Raw genomic sequence first — 25,538 nt, 5'->3', positions numbered from 1 at the left:
GTGCCTGGACTGTTTCCTGGCTGATTAAAAATAAAGGATGATGAATGGCTGACTTGAAAAAAAAAGAAAGAAAAAAAGCTATTTTATTAATAGTTCATTGGTGACATCAATTCATTACATGTTGATGAATGGTGTATTTAAGTCTGTGTTGGGCGCATGGATTAGATTTGCTTTAATTTGATACAGTAGTTAATTATACATTAATGAGATGTTCGGGGTATTGGGTGATGAATGGAACGCCGAGGGTGATTAACCTCTACGTGTGTCTGCAGGGATCTCTTGGCTTCCCTGGTGGGGCCGGGGTCATGGGAGAGAAAGGACGAAGGGTGAGGACTTTTTGATGATTTGACACACGTCACATTCAGAGTCCTTCAGAATATCATACATAGAACATATCAATAATTTGTGAACCTTTACAATGCAGGGTCCAGCTGGTCAACCAGGATCTGGGGGCCAAAGAGGTCCTAATGTAAGTACACCAATCAGTGATATGCGTGTGCATTGTGTTGTATTCCACATATTCTAAGCTGTATCAGGCTGCTCTAATTAGATACTATCAGTTCACTGCATCGTGTGGGAGGCAGACTGTTACATCACTGTTTTCACTCCACCAAACGTTTATCTTCCACCTCCAGATGAGTTATGCATGTGCTAATCAGGCTCTTGTTTGTTTTCCAATAGGGAGCCCGGGGGGGCAGAGGGGCGAACGGACCCACTGGAAAGCCTGGTGAAAAGGTGAGAAACACAACCCCGCTCAGCCTGACGTAATCACAGACGCATGCACCTGCAGTTAGACTAACATAAACACACCTGGCTGTCTCATAAAGTGTGGATGACTGAGCAGACCGAGTTGGAACTGGTTGTTGCTGTTCACTTCGAGATGACAGGCCATCTGGTGCAGAGAGAAGTGACTGTTTGGCAGGGGATGCTTCAGTTTACGCTCTCTCCCTCAAACAGCATCTTGGGAAAGCTTTATGTTTTTTTGGAGAGAAAACTGAAATTGTTTGAGTTGCTCATGTGTTTGAACTGAAGCTTTTCATGTGCCCTGTTCCCCTCGGTAGGGTACTGCTGGACAAGACGGCCCCCCAGGATCAACTGGAGAACAGGTACTCTGCTGACACTTGGATAATGGGGAAAAACATCATCCAAATCGAATAGAGATGTAAAAGAGTTATGCTTTAGACTTGGTTGGAAAAGCCTCAGAATTGTTTAAGACAGGGTTTTAAGAATCTGTATTCATATGTTCTAGGGTCCTCGAGGTCCACAGGGAAGAAACGGAGAACCAGGACCTAAAGGCCCTAATGTGAGTGAGCCATGACATACTTTGTAGTGTTTGCTCTGTAAATTATACTCGTTCTTGTTTTTAATGCATCTCACAATTCATGGTTAGCTTTGGTCACATTCAGTTCCTATCCTTGAAGTAAGGAAATGCTTCTCTTTCAGGGGCCGCCTGGGAAAGATGGAATACCAGGTCATCCAGGGCAGAGGGGAGAACCAGTGAGTCACCTTCAATGACAATAATACTAACTTTTTATGCTGTCTTATCTTCCGTACACACTTCTTATGAAGGTGAAATATCAGACACACCTGGAGGAATAACCTCTGATTTCACACAAACAGTCACTCTTAAGAAATGACTGACCATTTAAAACAAGGAGCACAAACATGTCCAGACTTTTTTGATGTGGGTGGCCAAACCAGGGCACTAACGTATGCAGGGGTGGCCTAAAGTGTGATGTGTGCACTTCATAACACCAGATATCAACTTTAAAAAATTGCATCCAAACACTCGTTTTCGACTTCTGTCTATGTTGATAAAATACATTAATTGGCAATGTTTTGTAAGTTTGTTCACTGCAGTAAGACAGTGTGTAATACTTGTGAAATAGATGTGCAAAGTTTTTGTTTCAATGGTAGGGGTTATAGTTGTTTATAGTATAAACAAAAGATAAAAGGCTCCAAAATATGTTTGATATGGAAAGAGAGCCTTTTGCAAAAAGCCCTTAAAGTTGGTTTAAACGCTTATGTTTGCCTCTGGCCAATCAGAGTATGGGATGTTTGGGCTAGCACTCGGGGTGGCCTATCACATTTCAATGGTGGCCTCCTCTCTAGGCACACCCTTGATTTGGAGGTCAAAGGTCAACGTCGAAGTGATCTCTCAAGTGTTTGTTAATGTTTTGGATATAACACCAAATTTATCAGCTTATTATGACATCATATATGATTGGCTACAATAAAGGAGTCCTCATTAAACACAAAACGGCAAAGGATGTTCTCCATGATATCATTACATAAGGAAAAAAAACACATTTCTGTCCATATTCCCATCCCATTTTTGCAAATTTAATGTCTTAGTCACACAGAGGGCATTTCTATAAATGTACCACCAAGTTGGTGGTCAAAGGCAAAGGTCACTGTGATGTCCTTCCCATTCTCATCAATGAAATATACCAGCTATGAATGCAGAGTTGTATTAGCACGCGTTTGATTTTCATTTGTTTGAGAGAATTAGGCCATCCATGTTCCCTTATTTGATAATTTCCTGTTGCAGATGAGGATCTTCTGACAAACACATTCTCTGCAGAGAAAAACAGATAGGGTGATCTGGTATTATTATCCCTGCTCTATGGGCTGCGGTGTGACCTCTCCTGTTTGATGTAGCTCCACTTGTGCTTATATTCTGTCTGTGTGGTTATGCATTCATTTAAGGTTTTCAAAAACTAATATGTGGTGTTAGAGTGTCTTCAGTTTGTGTCTTATTCCCCATGCACAGAGGCTATAGTTCTTGTTGCAGGAGCTGTTTTGCTGCATGTAGCCCCTCACTCTTTCTCCTCCCAAAATGTCCATATTCTCTTTAGCTGTTCTATCCAATAATGGCAAAAATGACCCAAGAAATAACTAAGATTAAAAATAAAAATAATCTCTGTCACCCCTTTTCCCAGCATAATTATCAGAGGGATAAAAACAAATTAATATTAACTGAACTTTATTTATTCAAATGAAGTGAAAAAGCATCTGTGTGCAGGCATCAATGATTGTATTCTGGATACCAAACTAACTTTGTTTCAGCTTCTCTTAATCAAGTCCCAAAACTCACTTGTTTTTTTTCTACAGGGCTTCCAAGGAAAGAATGGACCCCCTGGCCCATCAGGTGTTATAGGACCACAGGTAAGAGAAGGTTCTGATTTCTGAGCTATGCAACTGTTTCTCAGTGGAATTATTCGAATCCTCCTGGATGTTTGTGAACTTGTTGATGGGATGCAGCATGGAACGAGAAATGAAAACATACCATTATGAAGAAATGTGTTTTTACGTCAATCAATTCACATTTGAACAGAATCCTCATGTAGTTATGGAAATATATCCAGACGTTGTGCTTTACATATCATGGAAGACTGAACTATTAACCTCAACAGGTCTCTCTCCATAACTACTTCTAGTTTCATACTATCTTATTTTAAATTGACCTTTTGTGAGGTTTATTGTGGAATATCGATATTTTTAGGGTAAATCTGGTGAGACAGGACCGACTGGAGATAGAGGCCATCCAGGTTCACCAGGACCACCGGGTGAGCACGGATTGCCTGGATCTGCCGGAAAGGAGGGTGCCAAGGTGAGTGGGTGTCATCATAATGTTAGAATCATAATCACTTACCAGCATCACCTTATTACTGTTTTACTAGATAATGCACAAGGATTCTCTCAGCACTGCCTGAATATCTTATCTCATGGGTCTAATCGTATCCTCTAATTTGCTAATAAATAACAGGGGAAACCTCCATGGTTGAGTGTATTATGCCGCCTTCCTAGCGTGACCTGCTGCTTGGTGTGATTTATGACAGCATAAAAGGACCTGCTGTCTGCTGGCTACTTGGCTTACATTTAATCAAATATGTGTGTATGTGCGGTTTCCAGGGAGACCCAGGTCCACCAGGAGCTTCAGGAAAAAGTGGCCCCGCTGGGCTGCAAGGCTTCAGAGGGAGCAGAGGGACCCCTGGTGCAATGGTAGCACAGAGTTCTATTCATCCTTTCCATTGCAATTCTCATTGCTCTCATTTACATCAGACTTATAAAGATGTTCCAGTTTTAAATAAGATCACACTTCTAGTCCATAATAAAAAATTAGCTAATGCTATGTAATTGATTAAACGGTTTTTTTTAAGATGCAGATTTAGTTTTTCATTCCGTGTGTGTCTCCAGGGTCCTGCAGGTCTGAAAGGGGGAGAGGGCCTACCTGGTATTGCAGGACTTATTGTAAGTCAGATTTTAAATTGCTTCATATCCATTCCCCTGATCTATATGTGACATATAAAGCAGGAGGCTGTTTCCATGGTGATCAGCGATCGTAACCACCACATTAAATCGAAGAGTGAGTCATGTGACAAACTCACCTCACTATGTGTTTTTATTTCCAGGGTGCTACAGGAGAGAGGGGCCCCGCTGGACCTGCTGGCGCTATAGGCCAACCGGGAAGGTCCGGCGGAGTGGGTCCTGCTGGGCCAATGGGAGAGAAAGGCGAGCCAGTAAGAATGAGCTATTTTTGATTCTTAGGCATCAACGCTAACTGAACCATCACCTCTCACCAATTAGTTATAAAAAACATGTGCTTTCGCTTTGGAATGTGTCATTATGAGACGAAGAGCAGGAGACAGGTAAAGGGGACAGAAGGAGCAAGGGAGGGAGGCAATATGTATGTGATAAAGCAGGCTTTCTTGGGTCTGAATTTCCTTCCTGGTGCGATACATAAATCAACGTGTCATTCTGCTATATAGGGATAATAAGTGTTGTAGCATTTGTTAGATGTCTGCTGTTTTCCCATCTGCTCCCCAGGGAGAGAAGGGGCCTGTGGGGCCGGCTGGGCATGACGGGGAGGTGGGACCTGGGGGGCTGCCAGGGGCTGCAGGATCTCCTGGGCCGCCAGGAGAAGACGGAGACAAGGTAGTTACACGGCATTGCTGCAGAGTGCTTGTACATTAAGGGTCTGTTGTGTTTGTGCATGTTATATGTGCATGTTTTTCCTCACAGGGAGAGATAGGAGGACCAGGCCAGAAGGGCAGCAAGGGAGACAAAGGAGAATCTGTGAGTATGGATTTTATGCCAGTTATCCTAAAATATCATCATCACAATAGATACCAGGAGGTATCGGACAACCCGGCTTTAATTGGTCTTTGCTAACTTATTGTAGTAACTGTTCACAAGGGCAATGTATCCTCAGATGTATTTATCATGTCTTTCTACGGTCCATTTAATTAAGCTGTTCATCTGCTTTTCCAGGGACCCCCAGGACCTCTTGGAATTCAAGGACCTGTGGGCCAGCCAGGACTGCCAGTACGTTTCAAATATAACAATGCAATGCATAATACTGTTGTTTATGTTGTGCAGTGTCAACAGCGCTGACCTATCTGAATATTCCAGGGTGCAGATGGGGAGCCAGGTCCTCGTGGGCAGCAGGGAATGAATGGAGCCAAGGGAGATGAAGGACAACGAGGCTTCAAAGGGGCATCTGGTCCTTCTGGACTACAGGTACAATTTATCATCATTTTCAAAACTCTGTCTGCACTTTCATGATTTCACATTTGAAATCTGTTTGTCCATCTCATACCTGAGACTGCATTAATCTCGATGTCTGCATTTGTAGGGGATGCCAGGCCTCTCGGGGGAGAAGGGGGAGAGCGGCCACGTTGGCTCAATGGTGAGAACTGCTCAAGCAATATCAGCTCATTCAACACTCATCTAAATCGCACTGCTGTGGTCCAGTGTCACTCTCAAATCTGTTCTCCACGCCATTTCTTTTAATGTCCTATACTTAGCTGCATGATTACTATCAAATTGACTTGCTGGGTCTTCTCTGAAATTCAATATCAAGTCACATTCTCCTCACATTCCAAAAAACCTTTGAATATATTTCCTCCCATTTTCTTTTCAGCTTCAAAAGCTGCCTAATCAATCTCTTTGAAGTTGAAACATACAGCTTCTGCAAGAACTGTACATCTGCATTTCTGTATCTCTTGATTATTTCATAGCTACAAAGACACTGGCTTTAAGTGTGAGGGCTTCAACTTATTAACACAGGCAGATATTGAATGTTGTTGCCAGGACTGTTGTGTTATACTGGATGTTTTCTGAAATGAATGGGACATCAGTATTCGAACAAGGTGCAAGTTTGATGAGCGCAGAAATACTGTATGTAAGGACAGAGAGGGGGGGGGATTGGGATGCAGGTGCAGCCCCTGGGATTTCTCAAAGTTATCCCAGAAGGATAATCACTAAATCGCATGGGTAGATTGGAAAGGACGGAGAAAATCCATGCAGCTTTTGTAGAGCAACAACAATGTTCCTAAACTAAATACTGCACTGAAAATGATTCATTAAACCACTGATGCCAAGCAGCTGACAAAAAGCTCAATTTTTCCAGGAGACCCAGAAAACACGAAACGAAAGGGAAAGGCTGTGAGAGAAACCTTTGATAGCACAAAAGGTTCAAAACAAGACTATACAGCACACCAGAGTATACACTGGGCGACAGGTAATTAGAAAATAATACACCCAAAGATCTTAGTTGGTGTTACACCAACAACTTGAGAAAACGCAGGGACAAGCTCTCTCTACCTGTGAAGTTGAAATAGTGAGTCAGCACAGAGCACTGGAGACTCAGGGTTTATAAAAGCTCCCCACACCTGGGCTTAATCTCAGTCTATCAGTGACACACACCCGATTGCAACGAGCTGATTCTCTCACCACGATCACAGAGCCAAAAGAGTGAACGCCCTCAAGAAATAGATCATGCACATGTATATTCTAATGTATATATCCAGTCTTACTACTTTTCAAGATGTGTATTTATGTTACTATTCTATTCTGTTTTCACTTTTTGATTTCTGGATTGCTGCTAAAACGCCCATGTTTTCTCTGGGGATCAATAAAGTTATATCTTATCTTAAAAGTTCGAAATGAAACAAAATCTTGACACATTGAGTAGAATTTTGCTTCAGACTTACATGATGCAGCTGAGATAACACGGCGCAGGCATGATTAACTTTGAATTAGACATTAACTGAAACTTACTGTAGATCTAGATCTGGTTTTGTACTACAGCCTTAAACTTGTCTTGAGCATTTCCAATCTTCTTTCGTTCTTTTACTGGCCTGCTCGCTTTATCCCACACACAGAGGGCTCCATGAATAAACTACTCATTAACAAGTTAATTCATTGGTGTTTTGGAAAAGGCTTCAAGTGGCTGCCACCTGACCGCCAAATCTATGATTCAACAGGCTACATTTAAACAGGTATAGCAAAGAAAATAATAGCTAGACCTCGGTAGAGATGGGGATGCTGAGAGAAGGTCAAACTTTATAATAACATCATGATGAGTGATGTTCTTAATAAATGCCGACATTTACCTTTTTCTCCTTACTTTGCATGTACAGGATTATCCATTTGTGTTTTTTGAAAGTCTTGTCCCACAACAGACTTAAAATGTCATCACCAACACTTCTGTTTTCAAACAACACTGAAGTCCAGTCTGTGCAACAGAGTAATGAGACAATGAGAGATTAAGACATGCAGAGCTGGGAGGACATAATGATATCATATACACACACACATATACACACAGGGATACTGACACTGATTCACCTCACACTGGAGCCATCCAAATGAGACAGTATCTCACTCTGTTATTGTTAGCAGAGACTTCAGTCTGCAGTAGCCTACATTTCACACACCTCAGTGATGAACAGAGTTCCATGAGCTCTCTCTCTCTCTTGTCACTGTAGCAAGCCCAGCCTTTAACGACATCACCTGTCCTATTATAAAGTGTCACTGTACAGCTGCAGTAATTGTACGCTAACACACTCCAGCTGTGGCCGACTACAATGACCTGTTTCTCTGCTGCTCTGTGTGACAGGACAATCAGCTCCCAACATATATATTTCAAGCCGGATTTTATACATAATGATGGTGACGAATAGAAAATACATCTATTGGTTGAGATCCAAATCCATTGTTAGATTTCAACAAAATAAGTATTGTTTTTGTTGGAATCCTTTTATTTTTCATCACCTGATTTTAGAGAGTGTTCACTTAGAGCCTTCATGTCAAAGGTCACATACGATGCAAATTTACCATGTTTTTCTAATACTAATGTATCCTTGGTCTGTCTACAAATCCCCCCAATTATGAGAAGAGTCCATTCTCTCCGTCTTTTGCCTGCTCCACTTTTTAGAAAATGTGTGCTCAAACAGACGTTTTGGAGATGTTCCCTTCATGACATCACAAAGGGAAGTGACCCCTTCCCCAGGTGGGTGACACTCCAACAGCTGTAAATTTGTTAGTTATGGCCTCTGAGTCTGCCTCTGAGTCTGCCTCTTCATCGTAACAATAGGAAATTAATCGAGAAAGCCTGAGCCAACCAATCCATTCCGGAAAGGTTCATGGTCAGACACAGCTCATTTGCATTTAAAGATACAGACACAGAAACAGCCTGTTCTGAGCTGAGCTTAAATAGAGGGGTTTATACAGGCAAGATAAAATACAGCAGGATCAGAGTGGATTTTTGTTTCGGGGACCTCTGCAGCTTATTTAAACCGGTTGAAAAGGAGGATAATATATGACCTTCAAGTGCATAAGATGTGACCGCAAATCTGTGAGGGGGCAATGCACAACAGATTTAAGACAGGCAACATTTGCAACTCTTCCGCTGCCTTTTTCAGCAGCTGTTTGAGCTAGCTTCACTGTCTGTTGTAAAGCTGTTGTCCTCACATTGACTCTGCTGAAGCCTAGGTGTGGACAGCAAATCTATGTCGGGTATGTATTTTTGCGATTGCTGATTTCTAAAATTGAAAACAATGGCTTACGATACAGCTACTACATAGCTGTGCAATAATTGCTATCTGAAAGCATCTTGAGGGAAAAGCAGATTACAAAAAACAGTGTGTGTGTGTGTGTGTGGGGGGGGGGGGGGGGGGGGGCACACCGCCTTGACCTGTTGAGGGAAGGAAGACAGTAGTTGCTCTTTATTTTCAAATCTGTTGATTTATTTTTTTTTTTAAACAGATCACTTAACTTGTCATGACAAAAACAGCAAAGGTGTAGCTTGTAATATTCATGCTCTGCTCCAGGTAAGTGTCCTTGAGAGCCACGCCAGCAAGTCATCATGAAAATGTCAGGGCCCAGGAAATGGCACACTTCGTGCTGCCATTATTCGAGCTATTATTCTAAAAGAACAGACATATCACAATTATGGCATAATGACACTTTAAACAACTTAACAATGCTTACACTTTGTCAGGTTTGAACTGTAAGTCAAACCAAAGAACATTTGACATTAAACCTGTTAAGTAGCTCTCCTTAGCAGGGGATGTCGACCACTTTACAATGGCATCTAAGACACTGTGTTTATAAGCTGGTTATGAAAAAAATGCAGCCCGTACATACTATATAACAATAATAATAATAATAACTTTATTTATATAGCACCTTTAAAAACAAAGTGTTTACAAAGTGCTTTACAGTTAAAAACATATCCATCAATATTTAGAGAGAGATGAGCAGAGGTAACTGACGGACAAAAAAATTGAGTATGAAAACAAATAATACAAGGAATAGTGCCTTAATTATGTTCCTTTTAACTGTACTGTGTGTGCCTGCATTCGTTATGTCTTCCTATAATTGTAATTGTAGAAATATAATGATTGTGAAAAGACAGACAGACCTTTTAAACCTTTAACAATCTCAACACGTCAAGTGAGAAAGAGAAAACAGACCATCTATTTGTGTGAAAGACAGATGAGCCCAGAGAAAGAAGAGGTGGCCCTGTATGTAAAAAGGCAGAAAAGGATAAAACAGAAAAGGGGGAGAGGGTGACACAGAGAAAGCAGTGGAGCAACAGAGTGGAAGGAGGAGGCGGGGCACTGATTGTGAACAGGAAGACGGTGTGACAGCTGCTAATCAGATTAGCCTCAGCCTTGGCTGTCTAATGAGCATCCTCCTTTGTGACAGTCATCTCACAACGCAGTCAACCATGAACACGCACTCAGGATTCTCTATAGCCCCTCTACTCTGCAGCCGGATTAGGGAGGGAACGTATCAGAATGGAACTGAAGTAAAAAGAGAGCGAGAGAAAGGGAGTGAAAAAGAGGAGAGGAGTGGAGAGATGCTGAAGACTCAGTGGGGAAGTTTCATTCATGTGTGAGCTTTGCGGATCACAGAACTCTCCCCTCTAATGCTCAAGTATCTCTCGGCCAGAAGGATATGTGTTTCCTCCAGTCCCACACAGTCTAGCTCTGGGCCGATTGTCTGTGTTTCTGTCTTAGTGTCTTTACAACACAAGATTCCCTCCAAGACTTCAGAGTGCTTCGGAGCACAGCTCAGCATCTACCCAACTGAATCTGAAGCCCAGTACTGCTAGAGATTAATTGCTTGGCACTCTTTTTGAGCTGCATAGAATAGTCAAATCACATGTCGTTACTGCAGCTGAGAGAATATGGTCTGGCACATTGCAGGCTCGAGGTTTCTTATTAATAAGAGAGAATATGCGAGGTGGGGGCTGGGTTTGGGGTGGAGAAAGAATCTGAGCTTGTGTCATATTGAGGGTAATGACCTGTCTGGGTGTCTTCATCATGTCACCAGGATAATGATCGGAGATACTTGGGCCATTGCATAAACCATCCACTATGAGCTGAATCTAATTCTCATTTAATAAAGCAGGCACCAGCAAACCGCCTGTTCATATTCAGTTTGTTTTTTCTTCTTCTTTTTTTTTTTATTGATGCAGAGTTTCCTTGTTGTCTCCAATAAAGTCCTAATTAAAACATTTAATTTCTGTCTTCTCAGGGGCCTCCAGGACAGCACGGCCCGCGAGGCCCTCAGGGGGCAATTGGCGGAGAGGTAGAGTGTTTTTAATTTTAAATCACTGATCTGTATTTGAGCATAAAGCAATATCTAACAAAGTAGCCATATTGAGGGAGGGGAAAAAAAAGAGTAAGTGCAAGGAGCCTTCTCAACAAGCTTTCTTGTTGGTCGAAACATTTGAAGTGAATCTGCAAAGACAACATATGAAATAAATGCACCAGCATGGTCCAATTTATTCGATAAGTCCAATTAGAATAATCACAATAATAAATGCTTCAAATGAATCTTAAAAAAAGTTGATGTCCTCTCGTTAAACTTTGCATTCATGACATACTTCACTGATAGTTAATTGAATTTTTCCTAATTTTTCCTTTTTATATTTGAAGCAACATAATCATTTTTTTTTCACCCGTTTAAATTATGTATTTTTAAAGACTATATAAAAAACTGACTTTGACAATTTCAGAATGGAAACTGCACGCGAACCCTTTGAGAAAGCTGGAGTGCTGGTGTTGTCAAATAATTGTGTGCATTTGAATGTCTTTATGAGTCATAAAGAAAACATGCTGTTGTATCAGCTGTGGAATCAAAGAGACTCATACACATTGAATACACAGCGTTGTCTTGCATCAAAGTGAACAATAGCTTCTCCTAACACAGCACTTGATATTTTTAAGGCGCTCGTCTCTTCATACACAGTCTCCTCATATGAACACTTCTTGTCTCACACCCTCCCCTGCTGTTGAAACTTGAATTATTAATTGGTATAAGAATACAATCCCTGTGAGAGAGTTATATTTACTGCTCTATGAATCATTAAGAAGTAAAAGACTATCATCTGAGGCAGTTATATTTACCTCTAGTAATGGCCGACCCTCTGCAGCCTCTTACCGCGGTCAATTATTCAGAAGTGAGCTGCAGAATCTGTATGAGCAACGCTTGTGCTCCATCACAAGATGCACGGAGACGTAGCTGAGCAGAGATGATGGGTTCATAAATGGTTCTATACAGGAATACTGGAAAATAGAAAAATGGGAAGGGCTGGCATGTGAGGGTAGCAGTTGACAGCAGGAGCTCAGAGTCAGTGCGTTGTTGAACTCAGCCCTCATGTTTGTGCATTCTAGCGAAAAACATGCTTTTACTGGGCTCGTACTGAGACACAAAGCCTGAAACACTGACACACATGCATGCACAGTGACTTGCATGCAGACATACACATGCACAAGCAAACAAAATGATTGAGCGAGGCGCACACATAGCACACACCCTACCGTGTGACTCAGACACTATCCGCTGAGCAAACCTGACACATAATATTTCTCCTTGTTTTGCGATTATTCTGTTCCAGTTTCAGCATTGGGTGAGGGGAAACTGCTGACAAACAACAAGAACATAATCTGCATCACAAACCTGATTCTAGAGAAAAAAATCAAATAAATATTTCAAATATGCCCTGGTTTTATGGTTTTTTTTGTTGAAGTTGTTCTCTTGCCCTTACCGCAGGGTGCACCCGGTATGCCAGGTGGAGTCGGTCAACCTGGAATTGTCGGAGAGAAGGTGAACATTTCCAAATAGCCTCCACATAGTGTGTCAATAAGAACATACTGTACATACAGTGGAATGTCGCTGGTTTATTTGTGTGGTCCTGGTTGCAGATGTGTGTGTTGTTATTTGCATACTAAGTATTATCGAATGTCCCTCTTCTATCAGGGTGAGGATGGCGAAGCTGGAGATCCAGGGTCAGCTGGAGAGACCGGCGCTGCTGTGAGTCATGTTGCCTCAATCTTTACTTTCTTGGGCACTTTCTCTCACTGCCCTTTACACTGACTGTCATTTCATATGCTGGTGTCTCAGGGTGCCAAAGGCGATGTTGGGGAGAAGGGTGACAGTGGCCCTTCAGGTGCAGCTGGGCCTCCCGGACCCAGAGGAACACCAGGAGAGGATGGACCCAAAGGCAACATCGTGAGTGTTTCGCACTAGATCCGTTGCTTTTAGTATCTCGCCTAGCAGTCAGTCTGTTAATGTCATCCCATACATAAGATGGTTGCTAGCTCATTGTTTGTGTGTAAAGGGCCCTATCGGATTTCCTGGAGACTCAGGACCCACTGGAGAACCTGGTGTTAATGTAAGTATCCTCAGTATATATATATATATATATATATATATATATATATATAATCATTTTTAAAGGCTTTATTGTTTCTTAATGATTTAATGATTTTTTTCACCCAGGGACTGGATGGTGGACCAGGGCCTAAAGGAGACAATGGAGAACCAGGCAAAGCAGTAAGCAGGATTATAGTACCTACAAACCAATGTTGACAATACTTGTAGCTCTTATATGCTAAGATGACTTATTGAGATTTCTGCTTTGTTGTCATCATGCCTGTTATTGTCACTGGTATTATAATATATCCATTCTAAACTGGAGTCCCTTTTTTTGTTCTCCTCAGGGACCCGCAGGAGCCTCTGGAGAGCCTGGTCCAACAGGTCCTCCTGGACGAAGGGTGAACTTAGCATATTATAAATGTTTATTTGCATGTATGTGTTTGTAGCTACGTGCATGTTTGTGTGTAAGTAAAAGGTGTTATCTCATCAGCCATGTTGTCTTTCTAAATAACAGGGTCATATAGGAGCTGCAGGAAAAGAAGGGAAGCAGGGCATGAAGGGAGCCAAGGTAAGGACTGGTGTGTTTTGTATTAAGGTTTTTTTGTCTCTTATTTTGCATTTAACACTTGGCTGCCTGTGTCCCTTTGCTCTGCAGGGGACTCAAGGAACTATGGGTCCTGTTGGGAAGATGGGCCCAGTGGGACCTCAAGGACATCCAGGTAGTTCTGGTCCAGAGGGTTTTCGAGGCATCCCAGGTCCAGCTGTAAGTAGACTCTACACATTACTCGACACATTGATTCGTCCTCTATAAAGTCTGAAGCGACACCATTTAAGGAACACAAACGGCTCTTAATCATGTTGAATCGATGCTGGAGCATAATTGAAGCCAATCTCTAAATCCTGTTTTAATTTTAGGGGGAGCAAGGTTTAAATGGACCGCCAGGACAAACGGGACCACCAGGACCATTAGTGAGCTCCTTGCATTAAGCTGTTAACAAAGCATACCACGAGAAAAAAAGATATGGGACATTAATAGTCATGAATTACATTCTGGTGTCTACCGGCCAACTAATACATTTGACTTTGTTAACAGGGACCACCAGGACTTCTAGGTTTAAAAGGAGACCCTGGAAATAAGGGAGATAAAGTAAGAGTTAACCTATGACAGAGAAAACTCCCTGTCTCAGTTTAAACTCTGGGAATCAGATGTAATGCAGCCTGTGTTGGCCTGCAGGGCCACGGTGGGCTGATCGGTCTAATTGGACCCCCCGGAGAACCTGGGGAGAAAGGAGATAGAGGCCTGCCAGGGAACCAGGGTGCACAAGGGCCTAAAGGAGATGAGGTACACATTTCTGTATGATGCATCTCATTCACTACAACACATGGTAAGTTATTACACTGACGACATATGTTTGTTCTTATTTATAGGGATTGGGCGGTACCTCTGGTCCCACTGGTCCATTGGGACCCCCTGGACTGTCAGTAAGTGACTCAGCTGTTGTAACTTCAATACATAAAACATTCTTCATATATGTATCAGTTTAGTCACATAATGTTAATCATCTTACTGCATAGTATCACCTCTTTAAATGACTCATTCAAGTAGCAGGACTACAGAGAGAAAGAAATGGGTGCTGGGATTGTCTTGAAATCCATTATGTAGGAGTTGCATTGTAAGAAAAAAACCTTCATAGCTAAGCCATACAGTAGCTTCAATGAACTGAATAGCCTTTATAAAAGTTAAAGGTATGGTGTTCTTCTTTCTGTTGTGTGCATGTCATTCACGTCAGGAATCCATCTTTGAATATAAAGCAATCCTTTAGCAAAGATCCTACCAGGTGTTGATCCAATTGTTCCAAAAGCATGTGAAGAAAGAGGAACAGAAGGCAGTTTAGCTTTAAGATCATCTTGCCCAAGCACAGAAAAACAGTCTCTCGCTTTTTTCATACCGTTTCTGTAACTTTGCTTAAGTTAGGTTAATCACCTCAGATTTCACTGAAAATTCAATACTCAATATTCAATAACTGGGGAGTCGAGCTTCGGTTCTATCCAGAGATCTAGTATCCTTTTATTACTCACTTCTATTGTTTTTAGTAAAAGGAAGAATTTGTAACATAACCTGTCCCATCTCTAAGCAGGTGTGTAATAATTCCTTTTAATTTGTTTCATGGATATTTCTTTAGGGACAAGTATGTCGGAAATCAATCGTTGCCACGCGACAACATTTAACGTCTAAGCTCACCGCTGACGCACGTCCATCGATGAGACTTCAAAATGCACCAAACTCAAAAACAGATACACAAAGATGAACACAACAATACAGGATACAAACATACAAAAAGAAAAAGTGACTAAAACAGGAAAAAGAAGATTAGAAATGACTACAACACCGAGTCCTATTTCTAGAACATAATGGCTTTTTATTCTTTTGCTTACTTTCTCCGTCTTTCTACTTTTAGGGTGCAGCTGGGGAGAAAGGATCGAAGGGAGAGATGGTGAGTCTGTTCATCTGTCTTATTTACCCGCTGTCATTCCTGTACACACACCTAAGCTTGGTTAGCAGCTGCTGGGAACATATGCTGGGAAGAGAGAAAAAGTGTGTTTGTTGGCTTAAATGTAGCATGCTCCATAATCATAATGCTGTTTGGTGTTTACTGCGTGTCTTTGGAACTAAAAGCCTGCTGTACTGCCACGCTTGCCTTGTGTCAAATTTTTCCATTGGGCTCTTTTAATAGGATTTGGTTTTGGTGTGTGTGATGTTATGAAAACCACTATAGTGTGTCTTGAGAGCCAAGGCTTTGACCAAAGAGTGCTGATGCACATAGCTGGATAATCCTATAAAGCAGCAGCCATATCTGTCTGGATAAAGCTGGGATTTAGCCAAGTGGTGTGAGAAGGGCTTCAGGTGAGATCTGCATGACACTGAGTTTTGGCCTTTTCTGCTCCCCAGGGTGCTGTTGGTCCCAGAGGTGATCCAGGCACTGCTGGCCCCCCTGGACCCCCAGTGAGTACGGCCAATGATCCACATCATGGACATCACAGTGCCACTTTTTTTTTAATTTTTTATTATTCCTTCTCATCTCTGCCTTTCCCTTTCACCTCTCGTTCACCTGTCTGTTCACTCTTCAGGGACCACCTGCGACAATGATTCAGCCCCTGCCGCTCAGGGGGGGCAAGCGGAAAAGACGGAGACACTCGGATAGGGACGGAGGGGAGGATATGGACGAGTTTCTCCAGGGAGATCAGCCTCTGGAGGATGCTGAGGGAATGGAAGAAGTCTTTGCCACTCTGTCCTCCATGAAGACAGAAGTAGAGGTGATGAGAAGACCCCGGGGAACCTTTGAGAGCCCCGCCCGGACATGCAAGGAGCTTCTGATGGTCCAACCCAGCTATAAAGATGGTAAGCAAAGGTTCTTTTTGTTGTTCTTCACCATCTCCAACCTGCTTCTTCTTTATTATTTATTTATTAAAACATTTTTTGCCAGCCTTTTTGCTATCATCTTGTTGGCCCAGATTCCTTCATTATAATCCACATCTGTTGCTTGATTGATGTCCTTTCTCTGTGCTCTCTGAAGGGGACTACTGGATTGATCCTAACCAGGGCTGTCACCGAGACTCCATCAAGGTCTACTGTAACTTCACAGCTGATGGAGAAACATGTCTCTACCCTGACAAGAGGATTGAGATGGTAGAGTCTCCAATCTCTCGCTGTCAGCCTTTACAAAGCCGACCTCGTCATATCATATCAGAGCACAAATCACTCCCTCTATCCCTCAAGCCTTAAATTTGACTCAGCATCCTCCCTTTCTCTCCCGCTGTGTGTGTAGGTGAAATTAGCAGCCTGGAACAAAGAGAAGCCAGGAAGCTGGTTCAGCCAATACAGGAAAGGCAAGCAGGTACAAATATAAAAAAAGAACCTACATCCCCGCATTATTCTCATCTGGATCCAAATGCCAGCCAGTTTTCAGCTGAATTACTCATCCTAATTGAGAATGTTCGATTGATATTTATGCATATGATTGAGTTTCCATCATTGATATGAGGGGGGTTAAGATAATTATGTTGGAGGCTTGCATGCGTGTCCATCCATGTGCACATGACTGAGTGTGAATCCATTTTGTTTATTTGTCAATTTGTGCATCGCATAATTTGGTATTAATTTATTGGACCATGTGCAAAAAGGGAGCTGATTTGATGTTGCCAGCAGCTGAATTCAGCAGCCTGGATGACTCACACCAAGCAGCTCTGTCTCATTGACTCACATTCAGGGCAGCCCGCTCAGAGCACAGGCCTTTCATCTGCACCTGATCAGATGTCTCATAACCCTCTCAGATTATCACAGAGCTGCCAGCACAATTGCAACTGAATTGAATTTCTCACAGGAACTCGAATCTGCCTCTTTTTTTTTTGTTTCCTCTTTCATTTCCCCTCCTCTTTTCTTTCCCTTTCTTAATTCTGGAGAGGAGCTGTTGTAACTTTTTGACTTGTGCTTACGTAAACTCTTTTGTAAGCACATATTGGGTGATTTGAAATGTGATGTTTGTCTTGCACAGATTATAGGATCAGGCATGTTTTCGGGGGCTTAATCTCTTCCAGAGAAATACAGTTTTTTGTATTTTTTCATTCAGTTAGATTTTGTGGTTTAATAGAAATGCTCTTTTGAATGTGTAATTGTAGTATAATGTCTGACTATAAAGTACACTAATGCCTGTGTGTCTGTGCCACCCAGTTCACTTACAATGACAGGGATGGGAACCCTGTACATGTAGTACAACTGACTTTCCTAAAACTACTGAGTGCTACGGCCAAGCAGAGCTTCACCTACACCTGCCAGAACTCTGCAGGCTGGTATGACAGCACCACCCACTCCTACCAGCGTGCACTCCGCTTCCGGGGCAGCAATGATGAGGAACTCACACAAGCCAAAAGCCCTTTCATCAGTGCAGTGCATGATGGATGCCAGGTCAGTACAGGAGCATACCGGAGAAATAAGAATGAGCCCTAATGAAACTAATTTGTTGATCAATGTTTATGCTTTGTGTAGTGGTTTCTTCACGCTTCTTCTTCATACATTTAACCACTCTAGAGTGACAACACAAAAAAAAAATTCCGCATTGAATCGGTTTAATACACATGTTCCCATGTCCATGAGTCCACTGTAAAACGACCTTGTTTTTCCGCCGTTTCTGGTTTATTTTACTTCGACAGCGTAACACACAACAATACACTTTACTTCCTGTCTCCTGATCACGTGACTGCGGACAGAGGCGCTGCTTGTCAACAGGCAAGGCAGGCAACTGCTTGGGGCCCCAGGCCAGTAGTCGCCCCCCCAAAGGCTGACAAACTTTAAACCACAGCATTGCCCATTGTACAAATTTACAAGGACAGTAGGAAACCTCCCTCATGGGGCCCCATCTGACAGCACGCACTCTCAATGCCCTGCTAAATGTCACGTGCATTATTGCTGTAAAAAACAAATGAAGGACACTGGTTGGAGGGGTCCCCAATAAAAGTTTGCCTAGGACCCCAACAGATCCGTGAAGCGCCCCTGACTACGGAAGTCTTATAGAATTACAACAAACCTTGAAAATGGAATAATCACAGTAGATATTCCAAAAATAAACACAAAACATATTATCTGCTATACTCTAGCAAATTATAATCCAAACAATAATAATCAGATTTATTGCTGGAAAATGGTGCTTACACTTTGTTTGCAAGTATGTGACCACAATTCTCCCACTAGGATAGCCAAGAGATTTGGGATAACTATTCAATCAACTAAGGCTGGGCAATTCTAACAATGGCTCTTTTTTGTTTGTTTTTGTTTTTGCAGTCTGGCAAAGGTCAGGAGAGGACGGTTCTAGAGATTGACTCCCCCTCTGCAGAGCTACTGCCTATTATAGACGTAGCTCCAACAGACTTCGGCAAAAGCAACCAGAAATTTGGATTCCAAGTCGGACGAGTTTGCTTTAATGGTTAACATCACACTGAAAAACAACCACAAAAAAAAACGGACACTGACAGCAAGTTTTAGCAAGAAAAACTGGACTTTTACAGCTGCCCAAGTAATATTTATTTTATTCTGTTCCTTTATGTGGTTGGTCTGTGGTATGTTGTTTGAGACTCTTACACAGCCAGTGAAATAGGTTTGTGGCTTTACAACGAGAATAATGTCAAGAACAAGGACATGCAACAGTGGGAACAAAGCACATTTACGAAAGGGAAAAATTCCAGTTAGATGTATTTAATTTTAAAGTGTTTTTTTTTTTTATGTCACTGTTTGAGTGTGCTGTATTCTCTGGAATATTACGGATTACACCACTTTTAGAAAACAGGTCCGATATGTCCCATCACAGAAATGAATAGTGTGTCATTCTGTGGTATGGGATCAGTGAAGTGGACCTCTTCAGACCATGGATGAACTATTTGCTGCCTAATGTTTTAAATAGACTGAGACTGAAATAATCCAAGCAAAGAGATGTTGTTATACTCATTTGTATGCTCAGATTTCCCCATAATGACAATTGAATTGCAGTTGCGAACTAGCCTAGCATATTAATGTCACACAAGCAAAGTAATTAATTCCCTGTGTGCAGGAATGATAAATTGTCCTTTTTTACCCTTCAACTGCAGTTTGCTCAGTGAATAACCTTGATTAGTATTCAACAGGCGTAGCTAGTTATTGAACCCAACACTTACTTGAACGGAGAAGGTTGTTTCCTTCATTGGACGGCCTCCCTCCTCGGGCTTGATAATAGACTTTTTAAGCCCTCTACAGTATGTTCCTGAGGACTACAATCCAGTCAAACTGACATTCCTCCTACTGTGGCGTTTACTTGCTGTGACATACCTCGGCAACAAGGTTGGGGTTATTTCAGGGCAAGAATTAATAGCATGCTGATTATTAATGTTCTCCAGTCTAGTCGTGTAGTCCTTTATACAAAGAGACATGTCACGCATCTCTTGAACGCATTTTGTAACTGCTGACATAACCTGTATTCACTTTTCTGGCCTACTCAAAGGGTTTTGTTCCTCTGGTATTGAATTTTTTTTTTTTCACATGTTGAATTCAACAGAATTATGTGGCTGTTCATTTGACATGATTTGCTCTTCAGTGGTGCTAAAGATGATTCTGTTATTTTTATTTCACTGTGTTTGTGTGTCTCTGTGGGCAGGATTATAGGAGAGAGGGAGGAGAGGGTTATTGCTCTTTCAGCAGCACAAACACCCTCCGAGGCTGGGGACTAGTCTACTGTGTTTTTTTGCACATCTTCTGGCTGATTGTGCCAATTTCACAAGGCCAGTGAAAGGAGGGCAGGGACAGTACAGAGCAATGTGGTTTATCGCTTTGAAGGGAAAATCCATTCTTAAACTGAACTCACAGTTTGCTGTTTCTATGATTTGAAACAGTGAATCAGCTTCTACAATACAGACACCTGTCAACACACGCTAAGAAATCACTGCATCAAGACTGGAGTTATTGATGTCATCAGGTAGCATTTTGAGAACTTGTGAAAAAAAAAAGATCTGCTTGAAATTTTCCGTTTGCAAACATAGAGCTGTGTTTAAGAATTAGTCTTTACGTCATTTTGAATTTACCATGGGTGTCACTGTAGTGCCATGTTCTTCTATTATTCACCGTCTGTGGAGGAGCTCCAGGATTTGTTTTTAGATGACATTATTACCACAGTCTGTCTCTGCCTATAGGCTTACACGGGGACTTCAAATAAACAAGCAGAGCCGTGGAATATCACTGTAACGACAAATGGATGTGATCCTGTTTTACTGTTGATTTTCCCTTTAGCAAATGACATTTTTTACAGCTCTGCCTGTATCCTCCGAGTCAAACAGTGGACTGCCTATCCAGCACTTGTTTTTTTTTTTGTAACTAACTCCTGCTGTTCTGTTTGTTTCATGACATTTAAACATTCCAGTTCCTTTTGGCCCATCCTGTGCTGCCCCTTCTGTGTATAGTGTTTGTTAAACTAATTTTATATACTGTACAGTTATTCTGAGGACTTTATGAGCAATTACCATTTGCCTGTCTGAAACAAATGCATTTGTCAAAATTTGACTGTTGAATTAAAACAGATAAGAAATCCTTCTGCTCTGTGTTTTTTTCCTCTTCAGAATCATGTAGGCGGGTTAGAACAATAACCATGAGAGCGTGCGGCCGTGTGCAAAGTCCAGTCAGGGTGTAATAGACAAACAAGGCTCTTCATTACAAACTAGTTCTGCAACATTCGCTCAACAAGCTTGCAATCAGCATCCCAGCACAGCCGATGTAATCAACTCTGATTTGCTCTCCAGTTCATTTATTTCAATTAGCTCTGTTTCAGTCCTCGAGAGGGAAGGAGACAGGCAGGGGGAGGATGAGAACAAGGGAAGAGGTCGGCTAGGAAATAGCTGTGGATTAGAAATGCAGCAGAGGAAACGGGCTTTTGCGGATGTAGCGAGAGCCGTTTTATGGATATTTACGTGTTCGAAGGAAAAGACAAAAGGAATTGTTAAAAAGTCCAAGTGATTACTTTATTTTAAACAGCGTCTGACTTTGTGTTGAAAACAATTTCATCATAACCGTTTTCACACACTCTCACTGCCTGCCTACTTATTTCTGCCACTGCGAAAAACACACACACACACACACACAATAATTGCTTTTTCGCTGTGTTCACTCAGACTCAAGCATGCACAGTCGCGTACATGCACACACGCTCACAATCCAAAGCCTATTCTTTCTCACACATTTAAGTACAAGGCGCTCATCCCCTTTGGGGCCCGTTGTTCAAGGTTAGCGTCAAAGGCAGAATAAAGGTTACCATGTTATTTTTTTTCTCCTTTCTCTCGTCTTCCACTCAATTGAATTTTTAACCACACTAAGCTCTTGACCAGGAAAGGTCATCGGTTCCCACTACCTCAGAATAATGATCAAGCAGAAGAGCAGTCTGACTATCAATATGGTATTCCACACTTCTGTGCCCTTTTTCTCCGAGCCCACGTCCCACTCTCTGGTGCCCAATGTTTCAGTGACATTGTGTTCACAATGTCTTCTATTTCTCCTGCCAAGAGCTAAACCTTTCTTAGATGGCATAAATGCAACAAAACCAAATTGTCATAAAGTGAAATGTATATGACAAGTTTAACTATTCACCCTCAGAAGGGAGCTGTCAAACATGAAAATCATATGGAAAGCATTGATGCACGGTTTTTGAGCTGAGCAAAAGATAAACCAGCTTGTGCAACACATCGAGCCGAGCGCTTCATCCTGCTGATCCTAGAGCTCAGCTTTGTGAAAGCTTGTTGAAATCCCATGGAAATAGACCGCCATATGAGGAAATTTCCATTTGATGCTCAAAAATACAAACAACAAACATTGAACAACAAAAGAACATTTTGATAATTTGTCAAAAACCCTGAGAAAGAGAGAGGAAATGCTCTAAATGTCTATTCTTTATTGCTGGATCTTTATTTTGTGTTTATATTAATTACAATGTTAAGAACATGTTTCTACAGTTCTCTGCTATTTCTCACAAGGCGTTGATTTTCTTCTTTAACTTAAGATTTTAAAAGTTGAGAGATTACTTTGTATTGTCTTGTCTGTGAAGCTTAAAGGTACCATTTTATACTCCTATTCAACAAGTTTAAATACATTTCACAGATTCCAAAATCATGTCTGTGAAGCTTCTTGTTCTAAATCCACTCTAATCCTGTGTTTGATCGTGCCTATAAACCCCTCTATCTCAGACGGGCTCAGAAAAGGCTTTCTGTGTCTATAGTTGCAAGCTATCTTTGTTTGACCACGCCCATTTGGAGGGGCTTGGGTTGCCTGGGCTTTATTGCACCATTTGTTTACCATAACCAGGCAGAATCCAAGGGCAGAAGAAACACCTCGCTGTAGGAGTGTCCCACCATCTGGGAGAGGGGTTACTGCACTTTGTGATAAAGGGAAAATCTCCAAACGGCCTGTTTAAGCACTCGTTTTCTGAAAAGAGAAGAAGGTTAAAATACAAAGAGGATTTGTAGACGAGGACACATAGTAGTGTTAGGTAAAACATGGTAAAGTCAAGTCCTTTTGAAAAACTCAATTTGAGTTTCTGAAGTCAAAGGATTCCTGAACTCCTAGAAGCTTCTTTCCAACTCCGCAACGCTCTTGACTGTTCTTGCAGAGAGGCTTTGAACAGAGCTGAGGGTCTATTCCTGGCACTGATGAGCTTCTTTTTTGGCCTAACTGTATATTAGTGTTAGCGACAGGCAGCAGGATCTTTAGATGCTGCATATAGGAAATAAGATTGTCTTTTGTATTCCATCTCTCTTCTCAGTTCCCCTCTTCCTCTCCGGCTTCTCTCACATCATGGTCTCATTATTTTGGAGCTGAAAATGTTGGAGATGTTTCTTTGTTGTTTGTCGGACTGTCATGTCTCCCTCATGGAGTCTCTCTCGAGTTTTCCTTGCTCAGACATTGATTCCATATAACCAAGCTGAACGTGTCACGATGTCACAGTGAGAAATGAGCAAATTAAACAGGAGTTCAGATTAAACAGGAGAAAAGCAGTGGAATCTACGTTTCAGCTTGTAACGTTCCCTTTGCCTCACGCCCACGTAAACTTGGATGTTTTGTCAGAGCAGATAACAGCACACATTATTTTCCACACCACTGATGTGTGTACGAGTGCACAAGCTGTTCCCAGTTTGGCATCTTGTACTGTATGTGTGGCGGTGAAGAACTTAGATCATCTCGAGCTTGTGCTGAACATGCGCCTTGATGCGTTTGCCTGTATATATGTCTGTGTGGGTGTGAGAAAAGATGAGCGGCCCGACTGGGCTGTTTAGTGTGCAGTCAGCGCGTCCCTCGCCACGTCCCATCCACAGCTCCTTTATCCCAGGAATAGTGGGAGTAATCATTTCCACAGATGCCTCTTCCATCAAAAGCACTTACAGCAAAGCTAACATTAGCAAAGCAGTAGGGGAGAATAACTTCAAAGTGTGTGTGTGTGTGTGTGTGTGTTTGTGTGTGTGGTGGGGTGGGGTGGGGGGATAGAATCCCTGGGGGGGTGGCTCAAGAAAGGGGACGTTCAGAAGACCGAGGCCATGTGGGTTTCAGAGAGTGTTAGATGATTATCTGGCAGACAGAGAACCCAAGATTCAAACGCACAGCTTGACTACACCCCCACAAACTCCACCACACACACACACACACACACACACACACACACACACACACAGCCCACTCCTAATTTGCTGTCTGCTGCAGCTCTCAGCGTCCACCGTCACAACCACTACCGCCATGCCATCCTCACTTAACTTAGTCCTCGGTACGAAGGAGGAATGAGTTGTCTGCAAGCTCCTCCAGACAGCCAAAGTAATCAGTAGTGTTTTATTCACCACAGTGGGAGAGGGACGTGGAGAGAAATTGGGGGGGGGGGGGGGGGACGAGCAGAATGTGAGAGCAGGAAGTGAGAGAGAGAAAGAAAGTATTTCAGTACACAGGCCTGTGTTGTATGAATCACTCATGCCAATTTAAACATGTGCAGCTGTTCATAAAGAAAGCAGAGAGTGTTAATGAACCAACTTAGCTCTGATTAGGGAAACAGGAAAAAACTACCACATGGGACCTGTATTCAGCTGCATGACAATGTGTGTGTTTGTGTGTGTGTGGGGGGGGGGGGGAGAGAGAGAGAGAGAGAGAGAGAGAGAGAGAGAGAGAGAGAGAGTGGAAGCTACATGACCCCATCGCTCAATAAAGATGATTTTTTCCCATAAATCAGACCAGGAAGCAGAGGGAGGCAGAAAGTGAGTGATTCAGCTGTGGGAGTTCACTGGCTCAGACCTCGGCTGAAAAGCCAGGGAAACTAATCGTTTCCATTCACCTCGATGAGTCTGGCTGCTCTTGTCCGTGGTCCTGAATGCAAAGACATCTCTGCCCCCCCTGAACACCCTCCTCCCGCTCTGAATGATCAATGCAGCCTGTCCTGTATCAGTACCTGACACGGTTGTTATTCTATCACAGAGAATCAGACGTGGCAGCATTTCATGGGCACCTGGACACTTCTCATAAATCTTGCAAGGCAGAGGTGAGCTGCAGAGGAAGCAGAGCTGTTTGTGTGACAGAACAGGAAAGAAGTTTTACTCAAAGGCCTTATTTCATCTATGGAGAGATATAAAAAAAAAAAAAAAAAACAGAGGGGTTTTAGGGGGCTAAAACTCATTGCGTCAGTGCGATTTGAGGTAGCTCTATGTTTTCTGTCAGAAGAATGAAATTGAACGTGTCACGTAATCTCTGTACTTATCATCAAAATGAATAAGCGCCAGTAATCAATAGACTTGCTGAAGGGGTAAAGTGCATCCTTTTGGCTCCACTTGTCGGTGCAGGGTTTAAATAATGCCCTCATATGTTTCACAGTAATGAGTTAAATTGAGCCTGACTCGGCTCCTATTCAATAATTCAGATCCAACCTGAGATGTGAAACGATATTCGGAATCCACAATCAGGATTTACTCCTACGATGCTACAACTCTACAATTCATTAAGCAGGCACTTTGGTCCAAAGTGGCGTTCATCTGAGAGTAAGTATGAC

The 25,538-nt window shown here is 42.2% G+C and overlaps 1 protein-coding gene across 1 annotated transcript in view; it reads left to right on the top strand.

Moving 5' to 3' along the window:
• Window positions 1-21,046, top strand: part of col5a3a (collagen, type V, alpha 3a) — a 50,467-nt gene extending 29,421 nt beyond the window's left edge. Inside the window, exons 32-67 of the mRNA XM_079366375.1 lie at window positions 273-326; window positions 425-469; window positions 682-735; window positions 1,062-1,106; window positions 1,250-1,303; window positions 1,444-1,497; window positions 3,115-3,168; window positions 3,506-3,613; window positions 3,916-4,005; window positions 4,201-4,254; window positions 4,416-4,523; window positions 4,831-4,938; window positions 5,026-5,079; window positions 5,275-5,328; window positions 5,416-5,523; window positions 5,639-5,692; window positions 10,834-10,887; window positions 12,355-12,408; window positions 12,562-12,615; window positions 12,706-12,813; window positions 12,923-12,976; window positions 13,084-13,137; window positions 13,305-13,358; window positions 13,475-13,528; window positions 13,616-13,723; window positions 13,876-13,929; window positions 14,054-14,107; window positions 14,195-14,302; window positions 14,389-14,442; window positions 15,420-15,455; window positions 15,911-15,964; window positions 16,090-16,360; window positions 16,536-16,648; window positions 16,788-16,856; window positions 17,690-17,923; window positions 18,797-21,046. Of these exons, the coding sequence (XP_079222501.1) occupies window positions 273-326; window positions 425-469; window positions 682-735; window positions 1,062-1,106; window positions 1,250-1,303; window positions 1,444-1,497; window positions 3,115-3,168; window positions 3,506-3,613; window positions 3,916-4,005; window positions 4,201-4,254; window positions 4,416-4,523; window positions 4,831-4,938; window positions 5,026-5,079; window positions 5,275-5,328; window positions 5,416-5,523; window positions 5,639-5,692; window positions 10,834-10,887; window positions 12,355-12,408; window positions 12,562-12,615; window positions 12,706-12,813; window positions 12,923-12,976; window positions 13,084-13,137; window positions 13,305-13,358; window positions 13,475-13,528; window positions 13,616-13,723; window positions 13,876-13,929; window positions 14,054-14,107; window positions 14,195-14,302; window positions 14,389-14,442; window positions 15,420-15,455; window positions 15,911-15,964; window positions 16,090-16,360; window positions 16,536-16,648; window positions 16,788-16,856; window positions 17,690-17,923; window positions 18,797-18,943 (2,886 nt within the window). The 3' untranslated portion in view covers window positions 18,944-21,046. The remainder of the gene's footprint in view (window positions 1-272; window positions 327-424; window positions 470-681; window positions 736-1,061; window positions 1,107-1,249; window positions 1,304-1,443; window positions 1,498-3,114; window positions 3,169-3,505; window positions 3,614-3,915; window positions 4,006-4,200; window positions 4,255-4,415; window positions 4,524-4,830; window positions 4,939-5,025; window positions 5,080-5,274; window positions 5,329-5,415; window positions 5,524-5,638; window positions 5,693-10,833; window positions 10,888-12,354; window positions 12,409-12,561; window positions 12,616-12,705; window positions 12,814-12,922; window positions 12,977-13,083; window positions 13,138-13,304; window positions 13,359-13,474; window positions 13,529-13,615; window positions 13,724-13,875; window positions 13,930-14,053; window positions 14,108-14,194; window positions 14,303-14,388; window positions 14,443-15,419; window positions 15,456-15,910; window positions 15,965-16,089; window positions 16,361-16,535; window positions 16,649-16,787; window positions 16,857-17,689; window positions 17,924-18,796) is intronic.
• Window positions 21,047-25,538: the final 4,492 nt, after the last annotated feature.

This window comes from Symphodus melops (genome assembly GCF_947650265.1).
Source record: "Symphodus melops genome assembly, chromosome: 17".
NCBI lineage: Eukaryota > Metazoa > Chordata > Actinopteri > Labriformes > Labridae > Symphodus > Symphodus melops.
The sequence above is the reverse complement of the archived record's forward strand: the minus strand, read 5'-3'. Positions and strand labels throughout refer to the sequence as shown.